The 23408-nt window shown below is 50.2% G+C and overlaps 1 protein-coding gene across 6 annotated transcripts in view; it reads right to left on the reverse strand.

The window, feature by feature from the left end:
- Positions 1–7913: 7913 nt before the first annotated feature.
- Positions 7914–23408, reverse strand: part of KDM6B (lysine demethylase 6B) — a 68102-nt gene continuing 52607 nt past the window's right edge. For all 6 annotated transcript variants that reach the window (XM_029580485.1, XM_029580484.1, XM_029580482.1 and 3 more), the window contains 13 exons: positions 13760–16920; positions 13289–13415; positions 12970–13075; positions 12631–12836; positions 12325–12389; positions 11964–12035; positions 11698–11846; positions 11333–11447; positions 11014–11201; positions 10396–10537; positions 9894–10020; positions 9469–9639; positions 7914–9170 (listed from right to left, as the gene is read on the reverse strand). In XM_029580485.1, the coding sequence (XP_029436345.1) occupies positions 9147–9170; positions 9469–9639; positions 9894–10020; positions 10396–10537; positions 11014–11201; positions 11333–11447; positions 11698–11846; positions 11964–12035; positions 12325–12389; positions 12631–12836; positions 12970–13075; positions 13289–13415; positions 13760–16920 (4653 nt within the window). In that variant the 3' untranslated portion in view covers positions 7914–9146. The remainder of the gene's footprint in view (positions 9171–9468; positions 9640–9893; positions 10021–10395; positions 10538–11013; positions 11202–11332; positions 11448–11697; positions 11847–11963; positions 12036–12324; positions 12390–12630; positions 12837–12969; positions 13076–13288; positions 13416–13759; positions 16921–23408) is intronic.

Raw genomic sequence — 23408 nt, forward strand, 5'->3', positions numbered from 1 at the left:
CACCCCACTGTTTTCCTACAATCCCTCTTGGTGTGTCATGTCTTATGAACCAAACCATCCATCTTTAACATGCATCTAACAACTCCCTTATGTATTTATGCTATACTTATATATTCAGTTATCTATTTTATTAGGCATGTAACATATGCTGCAGTACTATGCCTTGTTCCAAGTACTCCAGGAGGCAAGTAAGAACAAATCCTCATAATAAATAGCTTCCATTTTTCTACAAAAAGTTAGAGCCACACAGTTCCATATCAGGGCAAAAAACCTAAGAATGGGCTTAATAACCTGACAACCCCCCCCCCCCCCCCGAGTTAAGGGTTAAATGTTGGTAGTATTCTCTCTCAGGTGAAAGCATGTGCTTTGTAAATGTATTTATGGGAGAGATTTAATGTTATATGTTTTTTGTTTATAGAAAGTGAAAGTAAGTCAGCACTTCCTGCAGTGGTGACCCTTAAGTCCAGCCACCGCCCCTTACAGTGAAGGGACTTCACTGTAAATGCACTCTCTGCCTCAGGCAGGGGCTGTTACCTAGCCCAACATAAGGAAAATTTGTTATTACCTGCTAATTTTCGTTCCTGTAGTACCAAGGATCAGTCCAGACTGCTGGGTTATGCCTCCCCTCCAGCATATGGAGTCAGAGAAAAACTGAAAAGGCACCCCCTAGCTATACTGACGTGGCACCTGCGATCCTGCAGTATAATCAATATCAAAGCAGATAGAATGCAAAAAACCAATGACTAGATCAAGTAAAGTGACCAGCCCTATTACCTTCCGTAATGTAACTTTTTTTTTGAAAACTAAGTAAATGTAAATGTGCGCGGAGAAAAAAACAAAACTGTAGACGTGTCAAGATCTACAAATCAAAAATGAGGAATTAACAGTCGAGCAGACTCTTCTGGATGAAGTAGGCGAGTGTCTGGACTGATCCTTGGTACTACAGGAATGAAAATTAGCAGGTAAGAACCAATTTTCCTTTGCCTTGTACGTACCAGGATCAGTCCAGAGTGCTGGGATGTACCCAAGCTGCCCTAAATGGGGTGGGACCCAGACAGTCCAGCTTGAAGCACACTGCTGCCAAAGGAATCGACCCCCGGAGCCCGGACATCTAAACGGTAATGCCTAGTAAAAGTGTGCAATGATTTCCAAGTCGCCGCCCTGCAGATTTCTTGAGGAGAAACATATTGGGTATCAGCCCACGACGCTGCTTGCGATCTGATAGAATGAGCCTTAAGCCCATCAGGCACCGAACGTCCGTGACATATGTACGTGGAAGCAATAGCGTCCTTTAGCCAGCGGGCAATGGTGGACTTAGAAGCTTTACATCCCTTCTTCGGACCACTCCATAAAACAAAGAGATGATCAGCCAGCCGAAAGGGATTAGTAATCTCCAAGTACCGAAGAAGAATCCGGACATCCAAGCGCCGCATATCCTGTCCCTGAGGTGAACTCTTATCCACCTCTGGAAAAGCTGGCAACTCCACAGACTGGTTGACATGAAAAGTCGAGACCACCTTTGGTAGAAAGGAAGGCACTGTCCGAAGCGAAACTAGAGTCCAAAATTCGTAAGAACAGTTCCCTACCTGACAACACCTGGAGTTCGGAAATATGTCTAGCCGAACAGATAGTCACGAGAAAAATCATTTTAAGAGTTAAATCCTTCAACGTGGCCCACTTGATAGGCTCAAAACGGAGAACTACAAAGTCCGCGGAGCACCAAATTCAGACTCCATGAAGGGCAAACAGCCCGCACCAATGGGTGCAAATGTTTAGCTCCTCTCAAAAAACTAACAACATCCAGATGACATGCGATGGAGGACCCTGCAATCTTACCTCGTAAGCAGCCTAACGCCGCTACCTGAACTCGGAACGAACTATAGGCTAAACCTTTCTTCAAACCATCCTGAAGGAAGGCCAGAATGTGAACTATTGTGGTCTGCCGTGGGGACACCTTCAACCCACTGCACCAGGAATCAAACACTTTCCACACTCTAACATAGGTAAGTGACATAGATGTCTTTCGAGCCCTCAGAAAGGTAGTCATCACCGCCTCAGGATAGCCTTTCTTCCTCAACTGCCTCCTCTCTTAAGCCAAGCCGCTAGACAAAAGCGATCCGCCTGATCAAAAGATACTGGACCTTGGCACTGCAGATTTGATAAGATGACTCGGATGTAAGGATCCTTCCACTTTTAGGTTGATCAGATCCGCAAACCACGGTAGTCTTGGCCACTCTGGAGCCACCAGAATGACCGGTCCTCGGTGAGATTCTATGTGCCAAAGAATCTTTCCCACCAAAGGCCATGGAGGAAACACACATAGGAGAATGTCGAGAGGCCACGGTAGAACCAGAGCAGCCACGCCTTCCGACCCGTGCTCCCTTCTGCGACTGAAGAAACTGGCCGCTTTGGCGTTTAAGCGAGTCGCCATCAAGTCCAGCCGAGGGATCCCCCACCGGCATGTTACGAGCCGCGTGGCTTCTTCGGACAGTTCCCATTCCCCGGGGTCTAGCCACTGCCTGCTGAAGAAATCCGCCTGAATGTTGTCCACCCCGGCTATATGAGATGCCGCGATGCAGGGACAGATGGCGTTCTGCCCTGGCCATCAACTGGTCCGCTTCGGAGGCTACCGGTCGACTCCGGGTACCTCCATGACGGTTGATGTAGGCCACGGTGGTTGCATTATCGGAGAGGATCCAGACCACTCGGTGCCGGACAATTGGCAGAAATTGGTGCTGTGCTAACTGAACCGCCCTGGTTTCCAGACGATTTATGAACCACTGGGCTTGTCCCAGGGACCATCGGCCCTGAGTTGATCGAGACTGACAGACTGCTCCCCAACCTGTCAGGCTGGCATCTGTTGTGACTATGATCCATTGGGGAGTTTCCAGGTCCACACCCCGGAGCAAATGATGTGGTACCAACCACCAATCCAGGCTGGTCCTCTCCGGTTCCAATAATGGCAAGGGCAGGTGAAACTCCTCCGACTTGGGGTCCTAACGAGAAAGGTGTGCCATCTGCAACGGTCACAAATGAGCAAAAGCCCACGGAACCAACTCCAGGGTAGATGCCATAGAACCAAGAACCTGTAAATAATCCCATACCGTTGGCAAAGAAAGGGTCAACAGGTGCCGGACCTGGGTCATCAAGTTCTCCATCCGCACGAGTGGTAGGAAAACTTTGCACACCACAGTATCGAAGCGCGCTCCCAGAAATTCCAGTACCTGTGACGGAATCAGGTGACTCTTGGCAAAATTGACGACCCAGCCCAGGGAATGTAGGCGATCCAAGACAGATTGTATCGCCGCCTTGCAGCGATCCTCCAATTTCGCTCATATGAGCCAGTCGTCCAGGTAGGGATGCACCAATATCCCTTCCCACCGGAGGCTCATCACCACGACCATCACCTTGGTAAACACTTGTGGGGCCATCGCCAGCCCAAAAGGTAGGGTGCGGAACTGGTAATGCCCTCCCATCACCATGAACCACAGAAACCTTTGATGGTGCTCCTGTATACCTATGTGAAGGTAAGCTTCCGTCAAATCCCCAAGGTGAACTCTTATCTACCTCTGGAAAAGTTGGCAACTCCACAGAGTGGTTGACATGAAAAGTCGAGACCATACTGGGTCACAGCAAGGTCCCTTGTGGACGGCCGCAATGACTGCCCTCAACGTCTCCATTCGGAACCGCGGGATCTGCAACTTTCGATTGACTTTCTTCAAATCCAATATCGGCCGGAACGACCCCTCCTTCTTGGGAACCACGAAGTAAATTGAGTAACAAACGGTCTGACGCTCGGCTGGAGGGACCGGGACAATCGCTGCCAGCGCCTTCAGTCTAGATAGCATCTGACGAATCACTTGTTGCTTCTCCCGAGACCCGCATGGAGACACTAGAAAAAGATCCCGAAGCGGGCGAGCAAAATCCAAAGCATAACCGTGATTTATATCTAAAACCCACTGGTCCGAGGTTATTTTGACCCGTTCCTCGTGAAACAGGGAAAGCCGCCCCCCGATCTCCGACGGCGCCCCTTCATTGGGAAGGCTTATTAGAGGTGAAACCGTGTGAGGCACTGCCGCGCTGAGGCTGCCTGCCTTGAAAGGAATGCGCCCATGTCTGAGACCTCGTTGATGTCTGCCGGGAAGCAAAGGAAGCGCCCCTCCCTCCTGGCCCCAAAAAGTGACAGAAAAGCGAGAAGCTCTGGGCTTGTTTCTGGGAGCTTGTAAACCTTATTGTCTCCCAAGTCTTTAATAAGTTGCTCCAGTTGTTCTCCAAATAACAGCTTACCCTTGAAAGGAAAGGAACCAAGCTGAGACTTAGACGAGGCATCAGCTGCCCAGTGATGGAGCCACAACAGCCTCCTGGCGGAGACCGCCGAGGACATCGTGCGCGCAGAAGTCCGTATAATGCATCAGCCGTATAGGCAACCGCCGACTCCATGCGGTTCGCCTGCTCAGCCTCACCCGGAGAAAGCTCCTGTGACGTGAGCAATTGCTGAATCCAGCGGAGGGTAGCTCTCTGCATAAGGCTGCTACAGACAGCGGCCCTTACCCCCAACGCCGATACCTCAAAGATACGCTTAAGTAAAATCTCCAATTTTCTATCCTGAAGATCCTCGAGTGCTGTCCCTCCAGTCACGGGAATCGTTGTGTGCTTAACGATAGCCGTAACGGCCGAGTCCACCTGAGGGATTTTGGGGAGATCCAAAGATTCCTGGGGTAACGGGTAGAGCTTCTCCATGGCTCTGCTGACTCTTAAGGAGGCTTCAGGCAAATCCCATTCCCGAGAAACAAGCTGAAAGAGCTTCGGATGAAAGGGAAAGGTTTGAGGCGGAGCCCGAAGCCCTGATAAAACCGAATCCCCCAGAGAGGGGTCCACCGTCGTTGGAGGAAGGGGAATTTCAAGCTCATGAAGCACCTGAGGTATCAAAGGGTCCAACTCCTCCTTACTGAATAAACGAAGCACCTGCAGATCATCCCCCTCCACTGGGGCAGCACTGTCCACATCAGCATTCATCTCCAAAGTGGAGAGGTCCGGATGGGGAGGATCCGCAGGCGCCGAGGGCATGGTGAACTCGGGAACCGGAGCTGCGTGAGAAAGCCTTGGCCCAGAACCCCCCAGGTCCGGGGCAGTTCTCAAAATTCTGACCGGAGGAACCACTTGACTATCCAAGTCAGCTTCAGCCTCCAAATAAGCTCTATGCATCAATAGTACAAATTGCGAGGAAAAGGGGTGTTGTTTCTTTAAGGGAGGGGCCGAGGCAGGGTGCAAACCGTGCAGTCTCTGAGGGCTTAATGCCGGTGGGGAGAGAGGAGGAACATCTTCCCCCTCCCAGGTCTGATCTGCATCTCCCTCATCGAGCAGGGGCGGGCCCGGTCTGAGTCTCTTGGCTGCCGGCGCGTCAGAAGAGCCATGCGATCGAGAGCTCCGCCACGAAATCGGCCTCCGTGAGGGTCCCTCGCCCCCAGGAAGACACCGGAAGCAGAGACCTTCGCGTGAGAGCCGCACCGCCGACTGTCCACAAGCCGCACAAGTTGTGCCACGCAGTATAAAGACGCGGGAAATTACTATCAAACAGCCGGGTGAAAAAAAAATCCACCCCCTCCGGAGGCCCGGGAGATCGCGGCAGGCTAGCGCTGTGAGAGGAGAAGGTTAGTGCTCAAAATCCTTCTCGGTCTTTATACTATTTATTTATTTATTTTTCCAGTCACTGACAGGGGAAAGACCAAAGATAAAAACTTCCCTGTATAAGTAATAGCAACAGCCACCAGAGGAATTAACTTCTCTGGTCTATTATTAGAGGCAGTGACAACTCTGGCCGGAGGAATTATACGTCTCTGGTGCAATAGAGGGGAGAGAGTGACCGGCCCACTGGTAAATACTCTCCCCAGCTCACCGGGCAAGCTAGTAGTCTCCGGGAATAAAGGCTTAAGGACAATGCTTTGTACCACTATTTTATTTTTCCCTTTCATTGTTCCACTGTCCCCCCCCGCTTAACAAGTTTATTGTAAAGCACTATTGCACATGTTTGTTAACAAGTTTATTGTAAAGTTTGTTTATTGTAAATGTTTATTGTAAAGCACTGTTGCACATGTTCGTTCTAGTTGGCACAGCTGCAATGTTTCTGTTAATTGTGATCCGATGTGAGGTTACTAAACAAATGTCGGTATATAAAAACTGCAAAAAAATAAATAAAATAAATAATGCCCTTCCTTGCCTGCCTTAGGAAAGTTTACAAGATATCCCAAAATGAAGTGTACTAAATCTGTTTGCTTTTTTTTAGTTGATCTAGTCAATAGGCAAACAACCAAACCTGGTCATAAGAAAAAAACAATCTGTAAAATTTGACAAGGAGTAGGACTGCAGGTCATGCCTCTGCATCTGCTGGAGTCAGAGAGATACTGAGGGATCGTAGGTGGCACGCCAGGATATCTAGGGGGTGCCTTTTCAGTTTTTCTCTCTGACTGCATCTGCTGGAGGGGAGGCACAACCCAGCAGTCTGGACTGATCCTGGTACGTACAAGGGAAACCCAGCTGAGATAAGTCACAGAACCTTCCCAGAGAAAAATGAATGCAAAGGCCCAAGTTCTTCCAGCCCAAGCTTCATAGTTTACCCGCAAGGCCTAACCTCATGACCTGGTAAAATCAGGAATCTCTGGCCTCAGTCCAAGCGTCCTTCAATTGTGTTACTGGCTTTGGCCTTGGGGAGGCAGGGAACGCTCCATGCCAACCACCACCCAAACCTGCCTTCCGACTCTCCTGCCTTCCGTCCGTGACAAAGTGCATGTAACATCTGAGCAGCCGGTGAGCGATTCCAGGGGTCCTTTACTGTAACAACAATGGGGCCCCCACTTCATCTAGAAACAGATGTCCCTTCTCCTTGGGGCGGCAGGTGATGTCCCAGCTACAAACAGGCTGCAAGACGCACGCTTTTTTTTTTTTATCAAAAGCTTTATTAATTAATATTAATATCACACAAATTCACAAAAGATAGAGGAGTTTCTGGCTCAGATATCTATGGTGTGGTATTTAAAACAGTGCATCTTTTTTTTCTTCTTTTTTTTTTTTAAAGGCAAAACAAGGAAAAAGATAATAAAAAGGGAGGATTGGGAAGGGGGGAGGGGCAGTCGGGACCACCTAAAAAAAAAAATTTCCAAAATAAAATCTCCTTCTGCTTTAACTCCATTTCCTCCAAAACAGTGACTTGGTTTCTTTTGTAAAACTGCGCAGGATTATAAAATCCACGGACCCAGTACAGTACACTTGATCCTCCCCCCTCGTTCCCCAGTGCCTTCCTCCAGCCGCGTGCCATACCGGGCCCGATCCAGTCTTACTGGGGTAAGCCTGTGGAGGGGGAGGGGGCAGTTCTGCGGCAGGCAGGGAGTAGCATCTGGAGCTGATTTTGCTTGGGGATTGAAGGAGAAGTACAGCACCATTTGTATGAAGAAAAACAAGACCTGCTTTTCATCCTCTTACAGTGTTAAAAGAGATTTAAAAAAAAAAAAAATCAAATACGTTGTCCCTCCCCACCCCCCACAGATCTCTTGATTTTAAATATACAGCACGCTTTAAAAATTAAAGAAGCCCTTCTTCCCCCTCCCCCCGCACAAACAAATGAATCAATAAATAGGAAACGCAAAACAGAACAAAATTATAAATTAAAATAAAAAAAAATTACAATAGAACAAACTTAAAAGGGAAAAAGTCAGATGGGAAAGAGGGGAGGGAAGGGAGGATATGTGTAGGCAAGGAACATTCCCCCCCACCCACCCACAAAAAAAAAAAAAAAAAAAGAACCCCAAAATTTAAAATAAAAACAAAGTTAAAGGGAGCCACAATATATATATATATTTATATATTTAGATATATTTATATAAACACTTGTAACGATTCTTCCAAAAACAAACCAAACCAAAAATAACCGCAAAAAGTTGAATTCTTGCTAGAAAACCCGTATAACTTTTGTTTGTTTTTTTTTTTGCATTTGAAATAAATTTTTACAAAACAACTTTTTATTTAAAAAGTCCTCTTACCCAACCCCCAGCTTGTTTTAATGCTTATAAACCTCTCCCTCCCCCCTCATTTTTTCCAGATTTGAATAGTTCATTCTTTAACAAAAAAAAATAAAAAAAAAATTGCAGTGTCATAGATTAGATTCTTTGATTAAAAAACAAAACAAAAAAAAAAAAAAAGACGACAAAAAAACAAAAACAGGGACGAGTCCTGAACGGAATGGAAATGCAAGGTAAAAAAAAATGTATATTAGAAAAATTAACAATGAAGAAGTGCCATTCCCATTAATAAAATAAGACTGCGGGCACACCCTCCTGTTTACACAAGTGGCAAAAGATTTTAATTTTTTGCCGGAAAGTTCCAAATGCTGCCACTTCCTGATCTACGTCTGGATGCCATTTTCATTACCTTTTCTTTTTTTCCTTCCTCTCATTTTAAATAAAAAAAAACAAAAAGAAAAAAATAATAATAATTAAAACACCCCAACCATCCCCCAAAAAAAAGATAAGTTTGAAACATAAATAAATTGATTATTCACAATGAGGCTGCTGCTGATTGGCTGGCTGCCCTGCAATCCAGCCCCTCCCCCTGTTCCACAGCTTGGTAAACTTATTGGTAATTGGCTGTCTCTCATCGCTGTATCAACAAAAGCACTTTAAGGAGAATCAGCAGCTTGACTGGAGGAGAATTCGGCCATTTCTGAATAAGCAAGCACCGTGATTGGCCGCTCCTCACCGCAGGGGGTGGGGTGTATCTTTCGTTTTCCCCGCCTGATGGGTCCATTTGTAAACAAGCACCATGAAAGGCCGCCCCCGCCCCCCTGTTGCAGGGTGGTGGTGGGTTGTTTCCCCTCTCCACGATCGGAGGTTCAAGTTTGTAAACAAGCACCATGATTGGTCACCCTCTTTTGAAGGGTGGCGTGTTTTGTTTTTTTTTGTTTCCCCACTCCGTGATTGGCCGCTGTCCTGATGTGGGCTTGCGGGTTTGGTTGCCTGGCGATTGGGTGTTGGGCCTTCGGTACTCCGTAACCGAGGGTCCGTGACGGACTGCTATTTAGGGGAGGCGCTGGCAACCTTTTATCCGCAGCCTCCCTCCCCCCGAGGGTGACAAGTAGACGGTTTATGGCTTTGGAATCATCGATTGCTAGTCGAGGTGGCCTGAGGGAGAAGGAAAAGAAAAAAGAGAGAGACTGTACAATTGAGAGAGGGGAAAGACACTCACACGCACACACACGTCCAGGACTGGAGGGGCTCAGGGAATGCCTGCACAGGCCTCTGGAGCCTTCACCTTTAGGCCTGGACGACCCAGGGGAGGGGGGGTGCAGGAGCACAGAGCTAGCCGCCTCTAGGACAGGATGGCTCGGGGTGGGGGGGGGATGCACAGTCCTCCCCCTCCCCCCTACTCTGGGCTGGGGAAGGGGGTGGGTGGGTGGGGAGTGTTACGGGGGGTTCTTACCAAGCTGAAGGTATCAAAGGACTGCATGAGCTCCTCCATCCTGTACTGCTCTAGCACCACCACGTTGTGCAGGCTGGCGCTCCGGGCGCGGGCACAGGCCTCGCAGTGCACCAGGTACATATTCTTAGTGCCATTCTCGCTCGTCACAAAAAGAATGTTGAACACCTCCACCTGTGGTAGAAGGGGAGAAAAAAAAAATATACGCGGGGTTAATGACGCCGCCCAAACGAATTCACCGATGACTGCTCCGTTAAAAACGGGAAAACAAGCAGCGGCACGAAGAGCAAACACCACGATGGCGGAGCGGGAAGGGGAAGCATGACGCACGGGTGGGAGCCACACTCTCCCCATCTAGCGGGCACGTGGTAACACAGGGGAGAGAGGCGCCGCCCGAGCAGGGTCCTGGGGAGGGGCGGCGAGCTTACATCGCATTCGTTACAGTAGTAGGCCGGCTCGTCCTTCACGCGGCCCTGGTACGCAATCTTTTTCCCCGATCTCACCAGACTGTCCCGCTGGATCTGGCAGTGTTTCATCGACTGCATCAGAGAGAACCTGTAACGCCCATTGGGGGGGGGGGACGACAGATAGGAAGAAGAAAATATTAAGAAGATTGCAATTATGCCAAGCCTGGCGATCTTGTTCTGTCGGGAACCGTCTGGCTCCCTCGCCCAACACACGCGCGCGCACCGCAGTCTCTCCCGGTGCACGGGTGCGTAAAACGTTGCCTGGTCCGTCCCCCCCCCGCCAACCTCCCCCCACTGGTGCCTTCCATGATTTTATCTTTAATCACGCAGCAGAGGGGCCCTCTCAGTGGCCATCACCTTTCTGACCAGACACAGGGGTACAGGCGGCGCTTCACTGTCAAAACACCCCTTTTCCCTGCCTCCTGCCGGGGGGGGGGGGGGGGGGGGTGTCATCAGCACTTACTTAATCATTTTGTAGAGGTCGGGGTCGCTGATTTTAACGGTGCGGGCCACGTTCCACGAGACGTGTATCATGGGGACGATGGACTTAACGTTCTTCACCTCGTTCCATTCGTAGCGCTCCAGGGCTAGCTGGTACTGATAGGCTGCAGGGGGAGGGAAGAGACATTAAGAGCGAAATGTGAACGGGGACAAAACCACACAGGACTGCTGCCTAGGTAAGTGAGAAGGAGCTGGGTCACATCGCCTCTCTGGCTACACAAACCCTTCTGGGTCTAAGCTTGGAGGTGCATCTCTGTCGGAACGGGCATAACGATAGCCAGACTCACAACCGCCGCCTCGACCCACAGCTACAGCCGGGCTCACGATCAACAGCTTCTCCCCCCCAGTCACAGCTACAGTCAAGCCTACACCTAGAAGTGCAGCTGGAATTTCAGTCAACACGACAGCCACAACTACTACTGACACTACAACCACAACTACAGCCAGTGCGGCAACGAACCCAGAGGACCCAGACGGCCAAACCTGCGGCTGGCAACACCGCGACCATGCCACGCAGGGGGTACAGCCGATACGATGCTGCAGCACTCGGGCAGCAGAGACCCAGCGCTGCGGTACTCACGGGTCAGGGGTCCCACGTTCCAGGCGATGTTATTGCACCAGCCCGTGGCCTGCACCCAGTGCACGGTGCCAGCATTGATCCACACCAGATCACCGGGGCGCTGGATGAAGCGATACACTGGGATGTTCTCCTTGTACAGGTCCTCCAGGATCGGCCACCAGGATCCGGTCAGGTAATCCACATTGTGCCTGTGTGCAAAAGGACGGCTCTTACCCAGCTTGCCATGGAAGGCACCGAATCTCCCACAACAAATCATTTTAAGTCACCCCCTGCCCTTCCCGTCTCATCGCCCCCCCCTGCCACCACCCTTGGTCCTTACTTGTCGCAGAAGGCACTGATGGTCTCCCAGTAATGCTCATGCACTGCAAACCACTCGCAGTCCCCTGGGCCGATATTGATGTTCACGGAGCAGAAGTTGTTGTTTTCCTGGTGACCTGCAGGAGGGGGCAGCAGCAGTAGCAGTGGTCAGTCACAGGCTGGGAAAACAAGCACACACGCATGCACCCTCGCGGCGGGAAGGGGACGGGGAATCCTCCGACTGCTGTAACTTTTTTTTTGCTCTGCCAGGAGACTTTCACCTCACCCCCCCCCCCCCCCATGCAGCGCGCTCGTACTCAGCGCTCCCCACCCCCACCTCCATGCCCCGTAGGCAAGCGCCGGCTGACTCTGGAGGCCCCGCCTCACCTGGCGTGCGGCTCCCCGGCACCTTCATGTAAAGCTGCACCGTGTTCATGCCCAGGATGGTGTGTCCCACGTGGCTCAGCATGTTCCCGTTGGAGGTGACACGCATGAAGGCCGGGAGCTTCAGCAGCTCTTGCAGCTGGGGCTTCCACCTAAAAGGTTGTTGGGGGAGGGGGGAGAAGGAACAAAGAGTGCGTCAGGTCGGTGGGGGGGAGGGGGACAGAGAAGCAGGGATGCGCGCGTGTGCGAGCGCCGTCGCCCATGCTCACCGTTTGGGATCCGACAGGTCGATGTTCGTCCCGAATTTGATGATATGTGGGGGCTTCTGGTCACTGTTTGTGCTGTAAAAAGGAAGACAGGGAGGATAAGGTAGTGTCACCCCCCCCCACCCAATTACTGCATCTTCAGAGTCCCTCCCCCTTCCACATAGGGAAGCCCTCTCCTTCCCAGGAGTGAGGTCTCCCCCTTCCCCATCCCTGGGACCCTAATCTCATCCTCAATTGAGGATTTAGTCTCCTCCTCTCTTCTCCTTTGCCCAAGAATCAGATCTATCCCCTCCCCTCCATTCTGGTCTGGTTCCCCCCCCCCCCCAACCATACACGCCAAGGTCCGGTCTCGCTTTCCTGTTACCTGGAGGGTGTTTCGGTTTTGTTTCCCGCCTCGTTTGTCTCGTCGTCCTCGCTATCCTTCTCCTCCTGCAGAGACCAGCAAAAAAAAAAAAAAGACATGAAGTCATACGAGAAGATCCCACTGCCACCTCCCCCAGACCCCATTTCTCTGGCACCACAGATTCCAGAGCACTCATGGGGGGGGGGGGGGGCCACGATACCGGCGAATGCTGCGGCAGAGGCAGGGTGTTAATATCACCAAGCGACATGATGGAGGGAGTACGCGGATGATGTCACTGAACGCTGTGGCGGCGGCGGCAGCACTCACCTGCAGAGACTCCTGGAAGGAGGAGGCCTGGTACTGCGCGTACTTGGAAATGGTGGTGTGGGAACGGCTGCTCTCACAGGGCCACACCTGCTTACTGCCCGAGAGATCCCAGTTTTCATCGGAGGGCTGCTGAACCTGCGTCCGCACCTCCACACAATGATCCCCGTTTGCTTCTACCAGCGTCTTTGTGGAGAAAAGACCCAGGTCTGCGGAAGAAGGGGGGGGAAGACGCGTGAGCTACAGAGAATCTTGCTATGCTGTTATTCATGCTGTACCTGTTCTGTGGAACAGTAAACAGGGCAGACGGGGCACCCATGGGTGCCCTTTCAAGAGACTTACTAAGTCGCAGGGAGCCAGCTAATCCTCTGATCACAGTGATGGGGTTCTTAGGGTCTGTGCAGAATTGGAGTAGCACCGGAGAGAATGCATCTCGCTTACTTTCCAACTATGGGAGTAGAAAGAGCAGAGAAACCCCAGTGGATTATTCTGTATGCAAAGGTATATAGTCTGCATTTTCAACTTTACCAGCCCTCCCTACATTCCTGGCAGATTAACCAGTGCCAGTGCCAGTGCAGAGACTAAAGGCTGGAAAGTCGCTGGAGCATTGTCCAGAACAAATGGGAGCTAGCTCCTGTCGGTGAAAAAATGACCAACTTACATAGATGCTGGGAGTGGGCGGGTTCAGCTTCTCCCTGGGCAGGGTATCATCTGATCTGATCTGAGGCTTGACAGACATGGAAGGCAGCAGGTAGGACTCCTTAAACTTTCCTTTCACCTTTGCATTCCTGAAACCAGCAACAACAACAACAAAAAGTCACCATAAGTATCGAGGAACTGATCTGAGCCAGAACAGAGGGCATTCTCAGATAGCATTAAGCACCTCACCCTGTTGGGAAGAGTATTAAATACATACGACTGCCCTCACACTCCACTCAATATTCTACCTCTCATTTGCTATAGGAGTTTCTTTCCCATGAGTTGTTTTTAAGAACAGAAAATAGTTGGCAAAACGACCATTCCAACCAACACAACTCCTCAAAGTCTCATCTGCTTAGAATTCTTATATTACTTGATTGCAGGTATCAGACTTGTCACAAAGTAAGACCTTCCCCCCAAACCTCTCACTCACTTGCTGGCACGCACGATCTCAGCCGCTGTATGATTGATGGTCAGGTCACTCAGGGGGATCCTCTTCTCCTCCACCTCCGAGGCAATGAAGGTCTCCCTGTCCCCACTCTCCACTTTGATTAAACGGATCTTCAGCTCTTTGGGTGGGCCATCCGTCAAGGACCTCAGCTTCAGCAGATCCGAACACACAACCGTAGTGCTGCCAGTGTTCGACTCCTTAGCTGTGCCAGACGGCAGATCATCCCGCTTCACTGGCTCAGCCTTCCGCCGCTCATTGGGGGCTTTTCCGCTCTCGGCTTTGGAATTCTCTCGCGATTGAATCTCTTTGCTCTGCAAGTCCAAGTTGCCAAGGACCTGCCGATTCTTCTCCTTGTGGCTCTTGCCCTCCCTGTGCCGTCGGCTGCTGCCGTCTTTGCTGGATTTCTTGTGCTTGCAGCGGAGCTTGTCCCGCTCTCGCTTTTTGCCTTCCTCTTTAGGGCGAGGTGTGGGTAGAGGTGGTGGCAAGAGTGATGCTGAAAGCTGCGATTGATCATGTGATTTCTCTGGCAAACTTCTTTCTGTCAGGTTCCGTTCCGGCAAGTTCTTTTCTGTCAGGTTCCGTTCCGGCAAGCTCTTTTCTGTCATGCTCTTGTCTGCCAGTTTTTTCTCTGGCACGATCTTTTCTGCCAATTTCCTCTCTGGCACGATCTTTTCTGACATGCTCTTGTCTGCCAGTTTTTTCTCGGGCACGATCTTTTCTGCCAGTTTCCTCTCTGGCACGCTCTTTTCTGACATGCTCTTGTCTGCCAGTTTCCTCTCTGGCACGCTCTTTTCTGCCAGGCTCTTATCTGCCAGTTTCCTCTCTGGTGAGCTCTTTTCCACTAGGCTCTTGTCTGCCAGTTTCCTTTCCGGCAAGTTCTTTTCCGTCAGTTTCCTCTCCGGCAAGCTCTTCTCTGCCAGAATCTTGTCTGCCAATTGCCTCTCTGGTAGGCTCTTGTCTGCCAAGCTCTTGTCTGTTAATTGCCTCTCTGCCATGTTCTTGTCTGCCAACTGCCTCTCTGGCAAGCTTTTCTCCACCAGGCTCTCCTTACATCCATCACTGTCCTGTTCATGCTCGCTCTTGATTTCCTCCTCCTTCCTACCCTCTGCCAGAGTCTCACAGGCACGACTGATCTCCTCTAAAATGTCTGTTTCTGACCGGGCACTCCACGGGCGCTCCAGCTTCACTACAACCTCTGACTCTTGATGGGTAAGAGCAAAATTCAGTCCCAGCTTCCGATTTTCAGTCCTGCCCACGTCAGAAGTTCCTTTGGCCTCGCTGGTCTTTTCCGGGTCGGTCTTGGAGGTTCTTTGCCAGGCCTCGCTTGAGGTAGACACTTGTGTTGATGATAAAAGTTGGATGGCACTGGCTGGATTTTTCTTAGCAAAAGCAGCACCTACTGAATACTGTGAGGAGGCGGCACCAGCTGCCTTGGAACGCTGGCTCCCGCAATACAGGTATTTCTGTCCCTCTAGCACACTGGCCAATGACTTCAGCACACCGCCAGCGTGATGGTGATGACCGTGCTTTGGAAGGGGTTCCTCCACAGATGCCTCACCCTTCACTGCTGGCTCCTCTCCGCCATTCTTCTGCTTGCCAAAGAATGAGTAGAGCTTGGCTGGCTCAAGGCGCCGCTGGAGCCCTGCTGTGAACTCCGGCTTCTCTGGCTGACTGCTGGCGGAGCCAGTCTTCCCCTCACTCTTGGGTTGCAGAAGTTCCTTCTCCTGGAAGAAACCCATGCTGAAGACTGGATCTGGCTTTCTGAGGTGTTCGCTGCCATTGGTTCTTGGCTGAATGATCACGTTGGACCTTTCTAAGGAGTCGCTTAGGCCAGCATTATCATGCCTGGTAGGCAGGACAGAGCTCTGCAGTCCGCTTGGAGGAGGGGGAAGCGTATGAAGGCTCATACTATTAGAAACTCCTTGAGACATCTCCTCTTCCTGCTGGATGGACTCGTCCAGCATCTTCATAATGTTGGCCAACCCATCAGGTAGGATCTTGGAGAACTCCGAGGCCTCTTCGAACTGGTCCTCTAGCTGCCCTCCAGGAAACTCAAACAATTTCCTGAAAGCAGGAGACCTCTGGCCCTTGCTGGGCTCCTCTGTGAAGGCCGGCTTGGGCACCTCCAGTATCCCCGGCGAGCCGCCAATCTCTGGTGGCAAGGTCTTTGGATGTGGGGGTGTCCGTGCAGCACAGGCACCCCCTTCCAGGTGTCTGAAGCTTCCTGAGGTATTCTGGTAAGGGGCCGGGGGCTGCGGAGGGTTAGGATCTCGTTTTGCAGCTGGCATAGTCCCATCTTTCTGATCCTGGCTAGAGAAGTCTGAGGGGTCCCCAGGTGTGGCCACTGGCTTCGGCACACAGCCCACGGCGGGTGGCTTGGCGTCATGACATGGCGACCTCTTGGCAACTTCCCCAGCAAACGGACATGGTTTTGACCAGAATCCCCCCCTCTCCTCCTTGACGCTGGCTGTATACTTGCAGTGGAACATGGTGGGAGCTCTGGGCTGGGGGCTGGAGGGTTTCTTTTCTTCTGGGTTGGAGCAAGTATCCTCTGTGGCCTTTGCATTAGCCTCAGAACAGGGGAGAAAAGGGCTTGGCTGCTCCAGGTTGCACATGACTTGCTGGATGCCGCAGCGGTAGGCCTCAGGTCCAGCAGCTGTCCTGCTGGTGCTGCCACTTTTTGGGTCCTGAGAACATGAGTCACGCTCGCCGGGAAGGACAGTAGATGTCGTCATCACCACCGACCCCCCATCACAGTGGCTGTAAAAGCCTTTGTGGCCAACAGAGGGTCCTCCATCATCTCCGTACAGGATCTCCTCCAAGGGGTCTTTTTCCTTCTCTGCGGTCTCTCTGCCACCACCGCTGCTGCTGGAGAACGCAGAGCTGTGCATGGGGGACAACCAGCCATGGCGTGGGGAGCTCAACTCTGGTAGGGTTTTCGAGGGCCTGGCTGTGGGCAGCAGTACAGGATGGGTCGCACTCGAGGAGTCTGGGGTGGAAGGGGCAGCCGGGGGGGTCCCTGACAGCAAGGTGCTCGGTGGGTGCCGGTGCTGCTGCTGTGCGCGACTCTGCTCCAACTCCTTCGGCCCTTCCTGCCTCCGACGGGAGGCTTCAAGGCTCAGGTTCTGATGCTGGTCTGAACCCTGTATAAGGAGGAAAGCAGGAAAAGAGCGTTAACCAAACAGGACAGGGAAAGGGGATACAATGATGAACAAAATGCGCCATGTTTCGCTGCAGCCTGAATATACACAAAAAGGTTCAAAGAAATGAAATTGTACTTGCTGGAAGGGGGAAAGAGGAGACAGGATAGAAAATTCAGATATCTGGCAGGCTTTCAAAAGGTACCGGGAGGTCCTGTTTTTCCATTAACTAAAGAAAGGGGTCATGGTGTGGAGCGGGAGAGAGACCGGAAGACCTGGAGGACAGACAAGGAAACACTTCTCTCTCCATGGACAAGCAATGCACGCGAGTGGCGACATCGCGAGGCACTGCGTACGGAGAGCTGCAAAAACTGTTTCTGCACAGTACTGGAAAATAAAAACCCAACGACGTCCGCTCTGCAACCAATTTTCTCACCTCAGAAAGCAGGTTAACAGTGTGAGAGAGAGTGAGAGAACGGTTGTACATCACTTACCGGGCTAGTCTACAAAAAACACTTAGGAATGGGTTCGGGACTCCTAGCTAAACAAAGTTTCAGCGACTTGCTACGGGTCCGTTCTTAATTCAGGTAGGGCCTGAGGTCTCCCTGTCTAGGGAGAGCAATTCCTTAATGCGTGTGTACACATAGCAGCTCAAACCTCTCCTTTGCCCGGCCTTTAGCAAAACCTCTCTCGGGCCTTTTCTTGTGATCATCAGGGAGAAAGCTGAACCTCCAGCTTCCCACCAGTCCCCCAGATTCTTAAGATCCTACAATTTAAAAACCGGGAGGCGTAATTCATCTCCCAGCGAAGGCAGTGGATGCATCTATACTGAGGTTTGACAGTACTCGGCTGCCTGTAGGGATAAGCCAGTCCTCCTAACAAGGGCTTGGGCAACTGAACCTAACCGTGGACCCGAGCAACACAATATGGAGGGTCCAACCATGTGATGACCCAAGCAAGTTTCGATGCCTGTGGGAACTATACAGAAAAAGAGGAGGAAAAATGTGCTTTCCTTCAGTCCCACAGAGCTCAGACACATGTGGGGTTTTTTTTTCCCTATCAGCAGATGGAGACAAAGAAAGCAGAGTTGCTTACACCTGTGATAGGTGATCTTCGAGGACAGCAGGATGTAAGTCTGCACACATGGGTGACGACATCAGACGGAGCCCTGATGCAGAGAGCATGTGTCAAAGTTTCTAGATGCAGTTCCACTTGGGCATAACAGAAGGAGATGCCACCTGCTAGCCAACTGCATAGGGTTTGTTTGGCAACAGCAATGCCCAACCTATTCTTTTCAAAGGAAATAAAAAGTTGGGTGGACAGTCTATGGGCTTCTGTACGCTCCAAATAGAAGAATTAAGCTCGCCTGCATCCAAACTGTGCAGTGCTCGTTCGCCTTGGTGTGAATGGGGCCTGGGAAAGAACATTGGCAGGATGATGGACTGGTTAAGATGGAAATCAGTCACCTCCTTAGGCAGGAACTTAGTGCGCGTACACCAAGACCACCCTAAAGTAACTAAGGCCTGGTGCTCGCTGACCCTGCATGCTGAAGTGACTGCCACCAAATATTTGATCTTCCAGGTCAGGTACTTCAGGTCACAGGTGCGCAGCGGCTCAAAAGGAGCTTTCATCAGCTGAGCTAAAACCACACGGAGGTCCCAAGACACAGCAGGAGGCTTCAATTAAAGCAGGGATGGCATGAAGCATACAGCTTTAGGCTGTAAAGATATGGGTGTACCATCTACGCCTTGGTAGCATGCGTCAATTGCACTGAGATGAACTAACGGAATTATCTTCAAGCCAGCTTCCTATAGGTGTAGAAGGTAAATCAAGGGGGCAGGGGAACGAATCTAGGGCCTTCTGCGCACACCACAAGAAAAACCTCCTCCATTTCAGTCCGTAGGACTTTCTAATGGAAGGCTTTCTGGAAGCCACCAGGACCCGAAACACATCCTCTGAAAGATCAAGTGGCTGCAGGATTAGCTTCTCAACATCCAGGCTGTGAGCAACAGGGCCTGGAGGTTGGGATGTCACAGCCTGACCTGATCTTGCATGATGAGATCCGGGGAAGTCCCCAGACTGATCAGTTTCCATATGGACAGCTCCAGAAGGAGTGGAAACCAGATCTGACTTGGCCAATGAGGGGCTAAGAGGATCATATAGTCCCCCTGTCCTCGCGAAGCTTCAAGAGAGTCTTCGCCACTAACAGAATCGGAGGATACGCATACAGAAGACCCTTGCCCCAATGAAGGGCAAGGGCATCAGAGGCTGGTTTGCCATCTGGCATGTACAGGGGGCAGAACAGAGGCACCTTCCTGTTGCAGGGGGGCGCAAACAGATCTACGCCCAGGTTCCCCCAGAGATGGAATTTCTGATTCTTGGAGGAGAAGTCCATTAACGGCTATTAATCAAGTTTACTTAGGGAAAAGCCACTGCTGCATCAGTAGCATGGGATCTTCTTAGTGTTTCGGTACTTGCCAGGTTGTTGTGGCCTGGATTGGCCTCTGTTGGAAACAGGATGCTGGGCTTGATAGACCCTTGGTCTGACCCAGCATGACAATTTCTTATGTTCTCATGTACTCCATGGTGTACCTCAAGGTTCTTCGTTGTCTGCCACTCTTTTTAATATTTATATGCTTCCTTTATGTAAAATTTTATCTGGTTTTAGTCTTACTTATTTTATCTACGCAGATGATGTTCGGATTTTAATCCCAATCGATAAATCAATAGTCTTAACTCTTAAACTTTGGGACAATTATCCATCTGCAATTAGAAAAGTATTAACCCAAATTAATCTCTCTCTTAATTTGAAAAAAACTGAAATTTTATACATTTGTCCTAAACTAAGCCAAGCAAAAGAACTAGAAATTTTGGAAGCTGCCAAAACCATCCCATTTCCTTTGAGGTCCGTGATCTTGGGATTTTTCTGGACTGTGAAGTAAATTTAAAAGCATGGATAAAAAGAATAATCAAGGATGGATATTTCAAATTGAACTTTCTAAAGCGAAACCACTTTTATATCCAAACGACTTTAGAACTGTCTTGCAAGCTCTTGTCTTTTTGAAGCTAGATTACTGTAATACGATGCTTTTGGGCCTGCCTGCTAATACTACAAGACCCTTGCAATTACTTCAGAATTCCGCAGCCAGACTTAACTGGCACTAGAAAATCCGAGCACATTACCCCTATATTGAAGGATCTGCATTGGTTGCCTGTCAAATATCAAATCCAACACTGTTTTAACTTTAATCCACAAAACATTGTATATTGAAAAGATAGAATGGCTAACCCTCAGTCCTACATTTCCACACTCCCTCAAGAATGACAAGATCAACATGTACAGGGATGTTGCCTATACCATCCCCCAAAATCGCACATCTCAACAATGTCCGTGAAAGAGTGATTTCTATTGCCGAGCCCCAATTATGGAACTCCCTGCCACAAGATTTAAGGATGGAATCTGATATTAAAATATTTTAAAAGGGCGTAAAAACTTGGCTATTCCAACAGGCCTTCCAATAATTTTACCGATTTTATACTCTTTTAATATTTAGTATTTATTTATTTTATTTAAAAGTTTTTATATACCGCACAAATAAGACATGTATATGCCCGTCTAGGCGGTTTACAGTGATACATTCATAATATCAAAAATAGACATTCAAAAAAATAAAATAAAAAAGTAAAAGTGCATCAAAGTGCGAAAGGAGTATTATTTTAACTACTTCTTTTAATCTTTTGAAACTTTAATTTTAAATTCTCTGTTTTATTTTATTTGATATTTTATTTTATAACAAAACTATGTATTTATACTTTTGAAATGCAAATGTTTTTAAATGAATATTTGCCCTTAAGTGTAAACCAATGTGATATGTTTACATGAACATCGGTATATAAAAACCAATAAATAAATAAAATAAAAATAAATAAATCTTGAGCATTTCTATTTTTAGAAACTTGTTCAAGGCCCTTATGTCTAGGATGGGACGGAGTCTTCCTGTTCTCTTTGGAATCAGGAAGTACCTGGAGTAGAATCCCCAACCTCTAGGCTCGACCACTCTGGCTGTTAAAGAGGTGGAGAGCTCCACTAGTAGTACCTCCTGATGCACTAGCAGCCCCCAAAACGGGCACAGAGGGCAATTTGGCAGGACATCCAAAAGGTTCAATTTGCACCCCTGACAGACTATGGACAGAACTCACTGGTCAGAGGTTATACTGGGCCACCGGTTCGCAAAGAACCGCAGCTTTCCCCTGACCGGAGGGTCCATTGTCTCAAGTACGGGCAACTGGCTTACATTCCCTACGTCCCAGTCAAAACCCAGTCTCCGGAGTTGACTGAGGAACTGGCTGAGCTAGTGGCTTTCTGCTGCCTGGGTCAGCCACGGGAACAAGGAGGCGGAGGATAGTACTTCCTTTGGCGAAAGAGATTTCCTTGGCCCTAGTTTTGCCGGCCTCCCGAATGAGGACGATGGGTCTGGAGTACTGGTGGAGACTTGATGGAGGGTTTCATGATGGTCCTGAAGTTAGATTCTCTCCAGTACACAGGATGTCAGCAAGTCGGTCCTGTTCTTCTGGTCGGAGATCCAAGCCCCACAGCCATGCCATTCTTCGGGTGCCAATTCCCACTGCAGAGAATCTTGATGCAGTCTCAAAAACATCGTAGGTTGCACGGACCTTATGCACCAGCGGCATGAGGGTGTCCTGCCGCTGTTAAGGCAGCTGCTCAGCCAGTTTCTGCACCTTCTTCCAGATGTTTTGTGAGTACTCTACTGTGAGTAGAGCTAGTAGGCAGCAATGCAGCAATTAGCATAGCAACCTGAAATACCTTCCTCCCAAGAGTGTCCATCGCTCTATGGTCCTCTCCTGGGGGTGCCAAGGAATGAGTCTGAGAGCATTTGGCCCTCTTGAGAGTGGATTCGACCACTACAGACTGATGGGGCAGCTGACCCTTATTGAATCCCGCAGCCTTCTGGATGAGGTAAACCTCGTCTGTCTTCTTATTGATGGGAGGACTGTAAGGGGGTATTCCCATATCCTCAGCAGCAACTCCTTAAGGATCTAGTGGACTGGGACCACCACAATCTCCTTAAGAGGCTCCACAAACTGGAGGATCTCAAGCATTTTTATGCCTGGCAACCTCCTCCATAAATAAGTGAAAAGGGATGGCTTCTGCCATCACCCTCACAAACCCTGCGAAAGTCAAGTCCTCAGGCGGAGACTTCCTTCGCTCCTCTGGAGGAGAAGAGTGAAGGGAGGCCCTTGGAAGAAGACTCTGAAGCATCATCCCCCCAGGGGTTATAGGGTTCCTCATCCTCACTGAAGGCTACAGGGGATGGGTCCCATGTCTAGAGGTGCAGGCACTGATAGAATTGGACAGGTGGTGGCAGGCCTCGGCGATTCCGTCGGCCTCTGTGGAGCTTCCTCCTCCTCGGAACTGACGATGACCACTGTACTAGTAGGAGCAGGCCTAAGTGCCCCACCAGGCACTGATGCTGTCTCGGGAACGGACGCCAACTAGGTCAATAATGCACCGATGAACACATTGAGCTTCTCCAGAAGCATACGAGGATGGGCTGTAGCAGGTCTGGTGCAGTCAGTGCCAAAGGACCGAAACCCTGCAGCGCTCGGTCCACCGCTAGCTGTACTTGATGCTCCAGCTCCTCCTCAAATGTTGCCAATGCTAAGACCGACTGGGAGGAAGAAGGGGTAGCCAGATGTTCGCCCTCAAGGTGGATCGGTGACTAGCATCAGGACCAGTGAAGACTGTCGCAGATCCACGGCACCGATGGAGGATCGGCATTCCTCGCTGTGGGGTCACTTTGGGCGCCTCCCCGAGCCTGGCACCATGCATCGATGGGGACCAATGCCGATGCTTGGCCCGGTCCTTCCCCAGTGCCGAGGCCAATGACAAGGAACCCGACGTCCTCGGCCTGGAGGAGATTGACAATGGTCGGTCTCCGGTGCTCCTGTCCACTGGCGACACCGATGGAACTGATGGTCCTGCCGATGTCAATGGCTCAGTATCCATTGGTGCAGCTCCTTGATCCTTTGATGCCAATGGCTCGGACTTCTTCAACCCAAAGAGTTGCTCCACTTTGCCGAGTCGAAGTAGATGTCCTTTCGGGATCATCTGGGCGCATAAGCGGCAACCCCAGGCGTCATGCGATGCCCCTAGGCAGAGGACACATGTCTCACGTGGATCCGTAATGGACATGGTCCTCTTGCTCCGGGGGCATTACCGAACACCAAACATGGCCATGAGGGATGAAACAAAAGGGGCACTATTGGAAGACTATGGCGGCTTGGCATCGATGGCCAGTGGGCACCGATGCATCGCCATCACGGGGAAATTGACTACGAAATGAAACTTATCCAAATCACCAAAAACCCTGACTAGGAGACAGTACGGGAAGGCACCGAGAGGGACCAGGCAATGGAACAAGGAGAAAAAACAAACAAACCAGTGAATAATACGAGAAAACAAAGTTTCC

The sequence above is a fragment of the Rhinatrema bivittatum genome, chromosome 16 (genome assembly GCF_901001135.1).
Source record: "Rhinatrema bivittatum chromosome 16, aRhiBiv1.1, whole genome shotgun sequence".
Classification (NCBI taxonomy): domain Eukaryota; kingdom Metazoa; phylum Chordata; class Amphibia; order Gymnophiona; family Rhinatrematidae; genus Rhinatrema; species Rhinatrema bivittatum.